Source organism: Cynocephalus volans, chromosome 3, assembly GCF_027409185.1.
Source record: "Cynocephalus volans isolate mCynVol1 chromosome 3, mCynVol1.pri, whole genome shotgun sequence".
NCBI lineage: Eukaryota > Metazoa > Chordata > Mammalia > Dermoptera > Cynocephalidae > Cynocephalus > Cynocephalus volans.
Window position 1 is genome coordinate 141798752 of NC_084462.1, and position 14403 is coordinate 141813154.

Here is a 14403-nt window from a genome sequence, read left to right on the forward strand (position 1 = left end):
TGATTCCCTGCCCTACTCCCCACCAATTAGGCTTCTCTGCATAAACATCTCTACCTTCACTGGCAAATCAATTCTCCCTCAAAATTCTCTCCTCCAAATTGCCCCCCTCCCTCCCAAGTCTCCTGTCAACTCTTGTCTGTGAAACGGGGATGATGGAATGACATCATGGGTGTGAATGTTCCTGTTAAATCATATACACACGGCACTTGTAGGATGGCTCAACAGCGAAGTGCTCAAGGAGGTAAGGAAAGCCAGTGCTCCTGAGGGGTCTAGTGGGGTGATTCCTTTTGCTTCCTGTTTTGGTCTATGTCTGAGAGAGTATGATCTGAAGAGTGGAGTTCCAGATATGTGGAATAAATGGTTGCTTGTTGGAAATCTCAAAGACTTGCCATCATCTCTAGTTTAAGGATGGGTTTAGTCAGAGACCTTGTATTTGGAGTTCCACAGAGGAGCCAGCATAAAAACTTGGCCTTTGGGCTTCACTGAGGCTTTTAAACACAAATCATCTGTCAAAGGCAATACTTTGGTCCTTATTAAAATGATTTCAATTAGGTTCTCAAATATGATAGGCTCTGTATCTTATTACCCATCATAGAAACTAGCTAAGACCTTCATATTCTTTTGTTTATCGAACTGTTTACATTTTCTTTTTAAGACTTGAAAAATGCTTTGGACTGATTTTTAGATCTTAACATTAACACCCTTCTGCCCTCCAACTCCTCAATTATAGTCAGAAAGTAATATAACTTGGGTTTAAGTGAAACGACTTGCAAAATGCAGAAATGAAGCTGTTGCTCTCTTTATCTGTTCCCTGATGCTTGAGTTCCTGCGACACATGCAGAGTGCACCTCCCTCAGGGAGTTGTCTCTTCAGTGGAGGAAGAAAGACCAAGATCACAAATTACTGTAACCGTTGGCTGTGCATCTGGGGTGGGACACACACACGCACGCACGCACGCACGCACGCACGCACACACACACACAGAAACTTTTATAGCAGTTTGACATTGCTGAGATATTTGTACTATTTTTTACAAAAATATCAGTCTATAACAGATTGGAAGGAAAACAACTAATCATTTACGACAGATAGTGTGAGAAACCGGTGTAGGTCACCATAACTTGGAGATTTTTGATAGAAACATTTCTGCCTACTCACTTCCCCCTGCAATATAAGCAAATAATTGTATAAAGTGTTTGTTGTTTGTTTTAAACCTCGTCTCATTTTATTAATTGCAAAAGTAGTCTGTTTTCATTGTGACAGCTTGGAAAGTATAGAAGTGGTTTTTGTCTGTTTTTAAAAACAAACAAAAACGTAATCCACACATCTGTCACAGAGCTAACTGCTGCTCACATTTTGGTTTATCTCTCTTGTCCTTTTCTCCTGCTCATGTATGTAAATTTTTTCTTACAAATATGGGGCACTGTACACCTACTCTTTTTTATAAATCATAAATATTTGCATGTCATTAAATATTCTTTTACAAAGGGCTGCTTGGTGGCCTACTGTCTAGTACTGTAATTTATTTACCTTTTTTGCATAGTCCTCTATGACTAGCACTTATTTTATGCCTTCATTTATTTGATATTATAGATAATGCTTTGAAAAGTTTTACAAAAACATCTTTGATTGTATCTCTGAATATTTCTTTAGCATATATTTTCAGAAGTAGAAATACTAGGTCAAAATGTGTGACTATTTTAAGGCTTTGATAAATTGCCTTTCAGAAATGTTGAACCAAATTTCAGCTACCAGCTGCAGTGGCTGTGGCTCACCACACCGAGGTCATTCAGGATTGGTACTATCAGGGTGGGAGGATGTTGACAGACAAAGATAAGGGCAAGAAGGAGTGAGTGGACCTCTTGAGTGGAAGGTGAGAGGAGCACAAGATGTTTATGGGACATGGACACTGTGCCTGTTGGGTAAAGTGTAGGATATTTTTAAGGAAATAGAAAAGACAGAAAAGTTGAGATGAAATCCAATTTGATGGGTCACTGAAAGCTGATTTAGAATGATACTGGGGAGCCACTGGCAGATTGTGTGCAGGAAGACGATAGCACCAGGGCTCTGCTATGGGAAAATTGTGGTATGTAGCACAACCCGGGCCATACCACACATTCCCTATGCACTCCACGCCCCTTCCCAACTCATAGCTTTGCTTGCACTGCTCCCACTACCTAAATGTCCATATTCTATCAAAACTCCACTCATTCGTTAGAGACCATTCCCAGATTCCCCCTTAGGTACATCATGCTGGTTTATATAGCACTTATGTGATATAGTAATATAACATGTCATATTACCTTTGTTATAAGGATTTGGTATGCTACAGTCTCCCACCAGATTATAAGCACCTAGTGACCCATTCATTTCTATATCCTTAGGTGCCTACTGTAATGCCTAGTACATAATAGGTAATAATATACATTTGCCAGAGGAAATCCAAGTATTGCATATGTCTCTCATGACCTTGTCCAAGTACACCCTAGGTCGGGAGATGTATACTTCAACAGAATGAGATATTATGTCTCGGCTTAGTCTATTTTAGAACCAGTTAGAGCATCATCTTAGGCTCCATGAGGGACACTCTGCTCTTAACCTTTCTTTCCCTTCCCATCTCAGAGACTTCCAGTTGCAGACTTTCAGAGACCACTCTCCCTTCAAATGAGCAGAGGCCTTGACTCTAGAAATGTTTGCAAATCATAGTTGTTTATGAGAACTTTTTCTCGAGGTTCCATCTCAATATTAGTTACAAAGTCAAGAAATCAGTGACAGATTTTTGAATTGGGTTCTCTGATTTGGAACATGCCACAAAAGTTGATGGTTTGGGTTTTACTTTTAAAACCTAAGAACAAAAACAAAGTACAAAGAAGACATCCATTTCCTCACTATCCAGAATCAACCATAGCCTCTCTTCTATGTGTATGCTTTTATCTTTAAGTGTGCAAATAATGCATTTGTACCTCTCTTCCCACCACCTTCCCTGCCCGAGATGTGTTTCTCCTCCTCTGCCCTTCTATCTCTTGAAGGGCTGAGTCTCATTCCACCTTTTTGTTGTTGTTGTTTTTTCTTTTAACTCCATCTCTTTTAAAAAATTTAAAATCTACAAAAGCTATACATGAATATGTGCTCATTATTTTAAAAATAGCATGAAAAGAACATTAGCTCTCTTGCCTTTTTCTAATCCATACCTCTCTCAGAATTAGGAATTTGCTGTGTATCTTCCCAGACCTTTTGCTATGCATATACATGTAAGCAATCAGGGTTTTGTATGACATTGTTTTAAAAAGACACAGTGGTATTACTCTATGCACATTATTCTTGTTGACTTGCTTTTTTCACTTGATAGTATTGCTTGGAAATTTTTCTAAGATAATACATACAGTTGTAACTTAAAAAATAAAAACTCTGCAATCATTAAAAACATTTTTATGGTGAAAATTCAAATTCAAACAGGCATAAAGTAAAAAGGAATAGTTCTCCAACCCCCATTTTTATTTTGGGGGTTATTGCTGTTAGTACTTTATCACATATTCATAAATATATACATACATACATTCTTTTTTTTTTTTTTTTTTGTCTTTTTGTGACCAGCTGCACCGCGCTCAGCCAGTGAGTGCACTGGCTGTCCCTATGTAGGATCCGAACCCGTGGCGGGAGCACTGCTGCGCTCCCAGCGCCGCACTCTCACAAGTGCGCCACGGGGTCGGCCCCATACATTCTTTAAAATATGTAATCCTGACTATATAGTGTATATATCACATAGAATCTTGCAAATTTCCCCATGTCTACATACAGATTCCTGATTCTTTTTTATGAGTGCCTAATATTCTATTATGTGAATATACTATAATTTATTTAACCATTTCCCTATTGGTGAAATCATTTGATCTATTCTGTTTGAAAATCCTGACCTTTCTAGCTCATGTTAAGTTCCTCTTGCTTTGTTACGAATTTAAATTATTCAACACTATAAAAATTTGCCGAGTGCGTCCTCTTTTCCTGGCATTGGCATGGGCACGGGCACTAGGGCCACAAAGTGCTTACTGCACAGCAAACGTTCTCCTACTTTGAGTTGTCATATTCTAACAGGAAGAAACACTCAGAATGTGACACCTGCTGGAATGGATATGCCTATGCCTTAGCATATATATTATTAATCCTACTTGGGAAGGTGAAGGAGGAGAAATTGGAATGGACTTTAAAGTATGAATGAGAGATATCCTTGGGGGCAGGAAAGAGAAGTTCATTCTTGCAGGGAGAGTAAGAAGAACAAAATAAATTTGCAGCATAGGGAATGCATGTAAAAAGAATGGCCAGTAGCTCACTGTACTTAGAGCATGTTATGGGGTGGACTGGAGAGAGTTGTACTGTTTGTCCAGCAGCCAGTCACAGGAAACATTCAACAAGTGACTAGAACGACATATGCCCTCTGCCCGACTGGACTGTAGACCCACTTGGGGTTGTCCTCTCTGTGCCCTGCAGGATGCACACATTGTCACCACACAGGGGGCTCTTTCTTTAATTGGTTCAAGTTTTTTTTAAAAAGTTTTGTCCATTGTTGTACTCTTAACCATGTCCTGTTCTCTTTTTGCAGAGTGTAGTCACATCAAGAAATAAACAGAACTCAGCCATGGCCCCAAGGAAGAGAGGTGGACGGGGGATTTCATTCATCTTTTGCTGTTTCCGAAATAACGATCACCCAGAAATCACGTATCGGCTCCGAAATGACAGCAACTTCGCACTTCAGACCATGGAGCCAGCATTGCCCATGCCCCCTGTGGAGGAGCTGGATGTTATGTTCAGTGAACTTGTGGTGAGCCCCAGATTTCTATCCTGGTTCTGGTGGGGAGCCAGGGAGAGACAGGAGAGAGGATGTGGATGAGGTGATTTAGTTTGCCATGGACTTTTCCTTTTTCAGTGGAATGGACCCCATTATTGTGTATGTCTGCACTGAGCCTGCAGAAAAAGAGGATCTGGAAGAGGGTAGCATTACTACATCCAAGTGCTTTGCTGGTGCTTTAAGTGAGTGGAGGAGTTTAGACCTTCAGGTCTTCAAATATGTGGTAGCTCTGCATCCTAACTTGCTCTTCCTAATTTATCCCCATCTCAACCTGTGTCTTTACTCCTATGTATAAACAATTCCTTCATTTGCTTCACACCTTCTGAGATTCCCCAGTGCTCTCCTACTCCCATTCCCAATGTATAGTATTAATGTCTTTTTAAAAATTAGTCATACTTCCCATCCTGTCCTTGATCCTTTGGTGAAAGGCATTATTACTTAAGTACAGTATCATTATTCAGCCTAATGGTAGGATTGGAGTAATAACTATTGTGAGAAACTTTTTATAGATACTATCATATTTTAGAATCCACTGTCCTCAAATGAGGGATGTATCTAGTGTAGGACCCATTCATTAAGAGATTTGAGTACACTTTTCAACTTAGCTTTCCAAGAATCTCCAAAGTGGTGTTTCTTTCCATTCCGTGTTTCAGAGGATATTATGACACAGTTCAAAGGGACTGGCACAGGGATTAGGAAGACCTTAATTCTAATTACTGCTCTGACTTTATCTGCATAAGTATGGAAAAATTATGTTATTTTTCTGAACCTGTTTTCTGGAAAGTGGGGAAAAATAATATCTCCTCCTAGGTTTGATGTAATTTTAAATGAGAACAATGCACAGTGGGAATGGCTCAATGTCTGACCTTAAAGTGCTGAATAAATGTTACATGAATACTGTAGCTTCCCTTGATCACCACTTGATCATTTTGTAATGGAGTACTAATCGGACCAGATATATTGTTCAACAGATGCTAGAAAATGCTATCGTTTTACATGACTCTTAGGTCAAGAAAGTAATGTAGGCTGTGTCACTGCCCTCCACGGTTAATATCTGAACTGACCATGTCACTCCAGCTCTTACAGAACAGAATTTGCTTATAAAGTAAAAGATATGCCAACATCAGAGAGTCTATGAAGCTGATGTTTGAGTTCTGTTCTCGCCTATTACCAACAAGAATTGATTAGGGAAAAAGAAGAGATGGTTCTTGGCAACATGTTTATATGTTATAATGTTAAGTATTTTCAGTATTTAAGGAATCTCTCCCCTCCTCCCTCTCCACTGCATGCAGAACTTTGTTCCAGGTGTTAATGAGGAAGTTCAAAATAGAAAGCTAGAAGCTGCCCTCAAGGATCGGACAGTTTCAGTAGCAAAAGGGGATCGATAATGAAGAAGGTATAGTGCCACGGGAGGAATAAGCACAAAACGCCTTTGCACAGATTGTGTGTATGCATGTTATGAGGTGCAGGACAGAATGATGAGGACAGTGGTCAGAGAAGACTTTCTGGGGGAAGTGAACTGTCAGCAAGAGTTGAAGGTGAGAAGAGAAGTGGAGGGGACGGATGTCAATGGCTGTCTCAGTCATCTTAAGCTAGTTTATGCTGTGATAGCAAAACCTCAGTGGTTGCAACAGCAGAGGCTTATCTCTTGCTAATGCTTTCCACTGTGGGTCAGCTGTGGGTCTATTCCTCACCATCTTCTGCCCAAGACCTAGACCTGGTGGAAGAGGAGAGATAGACATAGTAAACCACTAGTAGGCTCTACACTTATTCTTGGAGAGAACTCATGTCACTTGTGTCCCTATTTCATTGGCCAGTGCAGGTCACGTGACCGTGCTTGAGTTTACAGGGTAAGGAGGTGTCATGCTTTTTTAGGGACTAGAAACACAAGTTCTATAGCCAAGCCTGAGGACACACATGGTCCTCTTCCAGGAAGGGATACTGAATCATCTACCATGCTGGCTATCAAGAAAGACAATAATGATGCATTTACAGGCTTGGTTTTATTTCCCACTTAAAGTATTTTAGAACTGAAAGTCAGTCTAAGGAGGGAGGTGTTGCTGATTGCTGAAGGCCTTCTCAGTGGTGGAGCTGGTGGGCAGAGCTGTATCCTCAGCTCCCACATCCACAGTCCTTTCAGTCACATTCTGTCAGCCTCCCAAAATGAGACCTAGGCAACAGCCTGTGTGGTGGCAGCACCATGTTCATCTTGAAGACAGCTCATTGTTCTGAATTCATAAGGGAGAAAATTCCACTCTCTGCCTTATTGATGTCTCTATTCTGTGTGAAAATTGCCTACAGCTGTTCGTTGTTAAAAAGCCAATGCCAAACCAGAACTTTAAGCTGAAACCATTGGAAAACAAATTATCTTGAGGTTTGTATCTGTCCTGGTGAGTGACGGATGGATTTTTGTCTACTCCTTACTTTAGGGACTTAGACCACAAGTTTATCCTACTGCCAGTGGCCTGGGGAGGAAAAAGAGGAGGGCTCAAAGCCAGTGGAAGCCTCTGCTTCCGTACAGGATAGGGAGGCCATGTGTGGTAGCAGAGAGTGCCAGGCTCTAAAGTCAGGCAGCTCTTCCAGGTGCCAGTTCTGTAGCCTAGGAATACTTCCTTTATGATGGATTCTGTTTGAATTTGAGTTTGTTTGCCTGCCTAGAAAATGGGGATAATACCAACTATCTGGTAGGGTTGATGTGAAGATTAAAGATGATAACTTTACACAAGCTGGCACCTAATAGGTGCTTTACACCCCACATCCTGGTGCATCGAGAGGGATAGGAAGTAATTTGGGTGTTTTCTGAGTACAGCCTAAGCAGATATCCCAGGCTTCTCCTTTTCTTGAAAGCTAATCTGCCCACTGTGAGTGAGCTGGTGTGGGTCCTCACGTGCAGGCCATTTTACCTCTGTATCTGTTGGAAAGCATCTCATGAGGGCTGGTTGTTGTCAGCTAGTTTCCTTTGCCTTGTCTGATGAGTCACTGGTTTGACGTTTTTAAAAGTGATACCAAATAAGTTTCTCTCAGAATTGCTTACTGCAACATTATCATCTCATGAATAAAGCAAGCCTGGATAGGAGGTCAGCGATGTGAATCTTTAAGGAAGGTGGACCGCGAAGAGCACCTAGTTCTCTGGCAGACTCCTTGCCACCAGCAGGGGAACCAGGATTATTCCAGTTTCACGATGTGATGGTTTCTGGAGGTCCCACTTCCCCAAACCGCCTTTTTTAAAAAAAAACAAACAAACAGCTTCATTGAGGAATAATTCACGTACCACATAATTCAGCTATTTAAAGCATGCAATTCAGTGGCTTTTAGTGTATTCACAGGATTGCGGAACCATCACCAGCATCGGGTTTAGAACATTTTCACCACTCTAAAAAGCAACCCCCATACTCATTAACCATCACTCCCCATTCATCCTATCCCCACTGTCTCCTGGCAGCCACTAATCTACTTAAGTCTCTAAGAATTTACCTATTTTGGGTAATTCATATAAATGGAATTGTACAATATATAGTCCTTTGTGATGGGCTTCTTTCACCTAGCATGCTTCAAGGTTCATCCATTGTAGCATGTACCAGTACTTCAGTTCTTTTTATTGCCAAACAACATTGCATTGTATGGCTAGACCATATTGTGCTTATTCATTCATCATTGATGACATTTGGGTTGTTGCCAGTTTTTGGCTTTTATGAATAATGCTGCTGTAAACACCCATATACAAGTTTTGGCATAGAAATATGTTTTCAGTTCTCATGGGTATATACCTAGAAGTGGAATTGCTGGGTTATACAGTGGTGCTGTGTTTAACTATTGAGGAACTGTCAGACAACAACCAAAGTGGCTGCATCATTTCGCATTTCCACCAGCAATGTATGAGGGTTCCGATTTCTTCACATCTTTGGCAACCCTTGTTATTATTCACTCCCCGTTGATTGATTAGCCATCTGCTTTTAAAGTTTGTTCTATAGGTCCTAAAAAACTGAGGATATATAACTTGGCAATTTTTTTGTGAGTTGTCAAAGAGAAATATAAAGCCCCCCTGCTAACAATTTTTAAATTACTCAGGATATTTACAAATAAAATATTGACTGTTTAATCTCTGCAAACCATATATTTTATCACTTTTGAGCATCAATTTTTTTCCCTGTATTCTCTTCCTCCCACCTTGCCCTTTCCCCTCTCCACTTCTTCCCCTTTGCCCTCTGCCTCAGTCAAAATAAAGAACATAACCAATCTGAAACTTAGCATTGGTCCCTTAAAATAAGATTCAGCTATATTCTTTTTTTTCTGCAGGGTTTTACAGGTCTTAGATTACCCCAACCAACCTATGTGAAGAATCCCAGGCTTGACAACTCTGTAAATTTTCTTTGTTCAAGTAACTTTTTCCACCTCAATATTAGCAATAGGAGATTTCCCTTGGTATGTGCAGAAGAATGGGTCACTAATTGACTGATTATTTTGATGTGTGTGTGTTAAATGCCTGTCTGTGCTAGATCATGAGGTAACTGGTGAGCAAGTGAGACACGATCCATTAGTGACTTTGTGGAGCTGAAGGTCTAGCAGAGAAGACAGGAAACTAAATGTGCGATCATATCAAATGTGCTGAGTGCCAGGAGAGGACCTGTTCAAGCAGTACATTTTGTTGGCGAAGGACCTTTATTCCCCCTTTTTTACAAGAAGGGAGTTCTGCTGGATTAACTTACCTGGCCTGTCAACTCCTTCCACCTCTTTGGAATATGCATAGCTCAGTCCCTCCCGATTTCCCATTTCTCTGCAAATCAACCTGCTTTCAGAAATCACACATTCTGTGACCCTTAGTGCTATACATTTTGCAGACATATGCCCCCTCGGGGAGTCTGCAGTTGTCTGGTTGTCCCTATGACTGATGGGTAAGTGTCTAATTCAGCATTGAAATGTTTGCAGGCCTATTTGTCTGCAAATGGAAGTTGGTTTCACCAATGCAACTTTTATGAGTAAAAAGGAGGGTATTTTGATTCGTATTTGCTTGATTCTTAGCTTAGCTCTCAGTGTATTCCAAAACTCCTGGGGACGGAGGGTGCTATTCACTGACACCTCTCCCTGTGGGTATCTAACCTAGTGTGAAGGATCCCGGCAAGGCTTTCTGGAAGAAGTGACACTTCATGTGAGACATGAAAAACAAGAAGAAATTATCCAGGCAAAGAGGAGAGAAAAACGTGTTACACACAGTGAGAATAGCTGGGAGGTGAGAGAGAAGGCATGGAAGGCTCAAGGAACTAAAAGAAGTTCAGATTAGATGGATCACAAGATAGGAGGGTTGGGATTCTAAGCCTGTAAAAGGTGTGTTGGGAATGGTTGGGTTGTTGATTTAAACAAATATTCTTCCTTGCAGTCAAATGCTCTACCTCTGAACTATACCCTCCCAAATTCTTCATTGAACCAGCAGAAAGTACCTCTGCTTTCTTTTATAGGTTTTCTCAGTGAACCAAATATACCAAAGTACATCCAAATATTTTGGAATCTAGTTATGTTTACAAAAATAACCATTGCTCAATGCATTCTTTGTGAGGTGTCTGTAAGTTTAGCAATAGGTGTCTCCCTGGGTAGATTCTGAATATGTTTTCCTTGAAGTTTAATTGTTGAGGTGTCTTCTTGTTATAACACACACCTCTCTGGTTACATTAATTTTGAAGTCGAAAGGAAAGAGAGAATTACCGGGAGCCCCCACAGAGTAGGCTCCCGCATATGCCAAGGACTAAGGGTTTCCCACAGAATATTTCATAGCAACCGTGATTTGGAATCAGTGTCCCCCTCACAGTTTCCATTTCTATCTCCCTCAGCTCCTTTGCCTTGTGAATCATGCAAAGTGTCCAACTGCCTTTCCTGAGTGAGATTTTAGATGAGAAATCCACATTTAAAGCGAGTCTGGTGATTATTTTTATAGTGTATTGTAGTAAATCTCACCTCAGATAGCACATATTGTGTATTTGGAATCCGTTTCATAGACTTTTTAGAGAAAAGCTTTCATTTCTAATACAGCACATTACTGTGAATTTATAGCTAGCTGGAAATAATATGCAGTAGAAACCCAAGTTTTTCTAAACCTGAAATGTTACTAATTCTGTTTTATACAGTTCGCTCATTGATCTGCCTTCCTTCAAATACAATTCTTAGACTTCCATTTATTTGACCAATGAGTTTAATATTTTGGGATAATATATGTTAGAGTGTTGTGCCTTCCAGGAAATGTAAAATATTTTAAAGAAACTTGTTGAGAAATTCATTATTGATCATAAAACCACCATTTATATTACCAAAGATTGTCAAGGAAAGTTATAATCTCAATGGGAAAGTAGTGATGGTGAATACTATAGGATGATAAGAAGATTTGTATCTTCAAAATATAATCATAAATAATATTCTAAACGTTAGTAACCAGCACAGAATTTGAGAAATGAAGATAGCAAGAATGAGAGAATTTAGTTGATGGACTAAATTTAGATGAATTCACAGTCAAGGTAAGCTATGCCAAATGAATTCACTTGGGAACCTACATCAGTAATCTCTTCATTTTCCTATATATATATATATATATATATATATATTTTTTTTTTTTTAATTTTTTTTTGACTGGTAAGGGGATCGCAGCCCTCGGCAAGGTGTGGTCAGCACTATGCTCATCCAGTGAGCACACCCGCCATCCCTATATAGGATCCGAACCCACGGCCTCGGCATTAACAGCACCGCACCCTCCTTAGTGAGCCACGGGGCCAGCCCAATATGTTCTGAGGTCACTTTGGTATGAAAGAAGCTACAGGAATTCAAGTTAGTGTTAAGGATTTGCCAATGTAGAAATTTTGTTCTATTAGACGAGATCGGGCGCGTTCAGGGTGGTATGGTCGTAGACGAAATTTTGTTCTATTAGCCATGTGAATTATAACCCCTTTTCTCAGGCTGTTGACATAATTTCTTTTATTGTTAAGGTTATTTTAAGCTTTCTTTAATAACAAAATTCTTCCATTAACACTAGAATCAATGAAAAGTTTTAAAACTTGTCTTTCACACTAAATCCATGAATAAGAACAGAAAGTTGCTTACAGGAGTTGTTCAGTTCCCTGTCTCCAAAAAAAATGAAACAATTGGGTAACAGGAACGTTTAATTTTAAACTGAAGAAAAAAGCTGGTTGTAAGGAGTGATAGTTTTAATCTGTTGTTTCTTAGAGTGTGAAGTGTTGCTTGGTAAAGGAGAGGAAATGAAATTGTATAAAATACTTCGGAAATATATCTAGAATAGTCTGAAAGTATTTAGCTGTCTGGAAACCAAAAATAAGAATCTAATGAAGGAATTGATAATAAAATTGTTTTATTTCTATGAAGTTAAAAGTTGTTTTCATTTGACAAACCTTTGAAGGTCAAAAGAGAAAATTCCATTTTACTAAAGGACGTGATTAGTTGATAGAGAAGAAAAAAATATTGAGTAAATCCTCCCTTGATGCTGTGTCATTTTTGGATAAATCAACTTGATGAGTTCATAGAAAAATGCTCAGAACAGTATAAAAATATGTAATATATTATAAAGGGAAGTGGGAATGTAGATATGGGCTTAAATGTGTGCAGTGCTAAAATTCCTATGGAGTGAATGTGAACTGCTGCCAATATACAGTCAATTTAAAGGTGGTAGAAAATGTTCTCAAACCCAGTACTTGATAAGCAAATTATTTTGGCTCTGGGAACAGCTGATGATTTGTAGTACAGGCTAATGGTGTAAGTGGTTTTGCTTGTTTATATCTGTTATATTTTTGAATAGAACATTGCTTTGCTTCTAAGAATCTAAGTAGGGTTGGCAGTAGGTTTTTATCCCAGGAGACATTATACATTTCTTTGTAATTGTTGAGGTCCTATCTGATTAGAGACAGTAAGAAGATCAGAATGGCTTCTTAAGTTTCCTTCTAGTCCTCTTATTCACTAAAAAATCCAGTAAAACTTAAGGTACAACCACAGAGCCATTTTATTCCTTCTAGTTCTAAATTTATATTTTATCTCACTAAGATCATATCAAACATCCTTTTCTGTGTGCTGTTAAATTTGGATTTTGACTTCATGTTAGATACCTTGTTATGAGTCCAGTTGTCATTTATTTATAGATTTTTTTTTTTTTTTTTAAAGATGACCGGTAAGGGGATCTTAACCCTTGACTTGGTGTTGTGAGCACCACGCTCTCCCAAGTGAGCTAACCGGCCATCCCTATATAAGGATCTGAACCCGTGGCCTTGGTGTTATCAGCACCACACTCTCCCAAGTGAACCACAGGCCAGCCCTATTCATAGATGCTTTTTAATATTAGGTCAAGGGAACTAAAATAGGGGCAGAGAGAGAGATGGAGGAAAGAAACATGAAAACTTCCATGGAAATACTACAAAACCATCTCTGAATTAATAATGTTATTGAGAAAATGTTTAATGAATTTCTTTGGTCCTGATGATTTTCACTAATATGAATCCTAAAGAGACCCTGAGTGGTATGTATTTGCTTGGCTTTTTGCTACAATTTACAATCTGACTTTTTAGCTTAGTCCATAGGCTACAATGTGCAAATAATGTACAATGTTCTCATATAAGCCAATATAGGTGTTAAAAAGGGTGGGGGAGTAATTTCATCTCTAGAAGTAGTGTGGTTTAGGTAACCTTTCAAGTATAATTTTGAAAATGTGTTTCAGTTAATGGCTAGAGGGATCTGGTAGTTTGCAAATAACTGTACATGAGAATATATCTTCTCTGGGAGTCATCTAAACACCATCATTTGCCCTCATAAAACATATGTGAAATGACCTTTGGGAGGTAGATGCCCAATACATGGATGGTGTATTTCAGTTCTAAACCATCCTTGAATATTTTCATCCACTGTGTTTAGAGTCCTCCCAACTGCAGCCCTCAATTTCCACAATTCCTCTGGAATTTCAGACTGTTTCTTGATGCATGTTATAGGAGAACAGCTACATCTTTTCGTTATGATTTTGTAGCTCATAGATGAAGAGTCAGAATTTTTTTTTTAAAACCAGATCCTTAAAAAAGTTACAATTTTTTTTTCATGTCCAGTTTTAAATGAATCTACTGGAAACATCCTAAACCTGCTAGCTGTTTATTTCATTACACAATGCAGTAGTTAAGAACTAAATTTAACCAAATGACTGAAAGCTCACAAAGAATATGGGTTGTCTTCAAGAAAGAAGGGCATTTCTTGGATGTAGAAGGAAATGTTAGGAAGTCCTTTGCCATCTTTTCAACAATCAGATAGTTTGCATTTATTCTCATATGAATAACTCATTATGTTAAGTCCACTATGAGTATGTACCTTTGTAGCTTCAGAGAATAGAATAGCTCAGGCATTGTATCTGGCTTTTTCATCTACAGGATCCCCAGGGCCTAGGGTAGCATCTGGCCCAGAGTGGGTGCTCAATAAATGTGGCTTGAATGAATGGATGGATAACTAATTACTGAAACATAACACATGAGATGCTCAGTTAAGTATTTGACTGAATGCATGCCTGGGTGTGTGAATTAATGACTGTGGAATCCTCC

At 39.2% G+C, this 14403-nt stretch overlaps 1 protein-coding gene across 2 annotated transcripts in view; it reads left to right on the forward strand.

Annotated features, from left to right (window-relative positions):
• DAAM1 (dishevelled associated activator of morphogenesis 1) overlaps window positions 1–14403 on the forward strand; it is a 170281-nt gene that overhangs the window by 63986 nt on the left and 91892 nt on the right. For both annotated transcript variants that reach the window (XM_063089045.1, XM_063089044.1), the window contains exon 2: window positions 4598–4816. In XM_063089045.1, the coding sequence (XP_062945115.1) occupies window positions 4634–4816 (183 nt within the window). In that variant the 5' untranslated portion in view covers window positions 4598–4633. The remainder of the gene's footprint in view (window positions 1–4597; window positions 4817–14403) is intronic.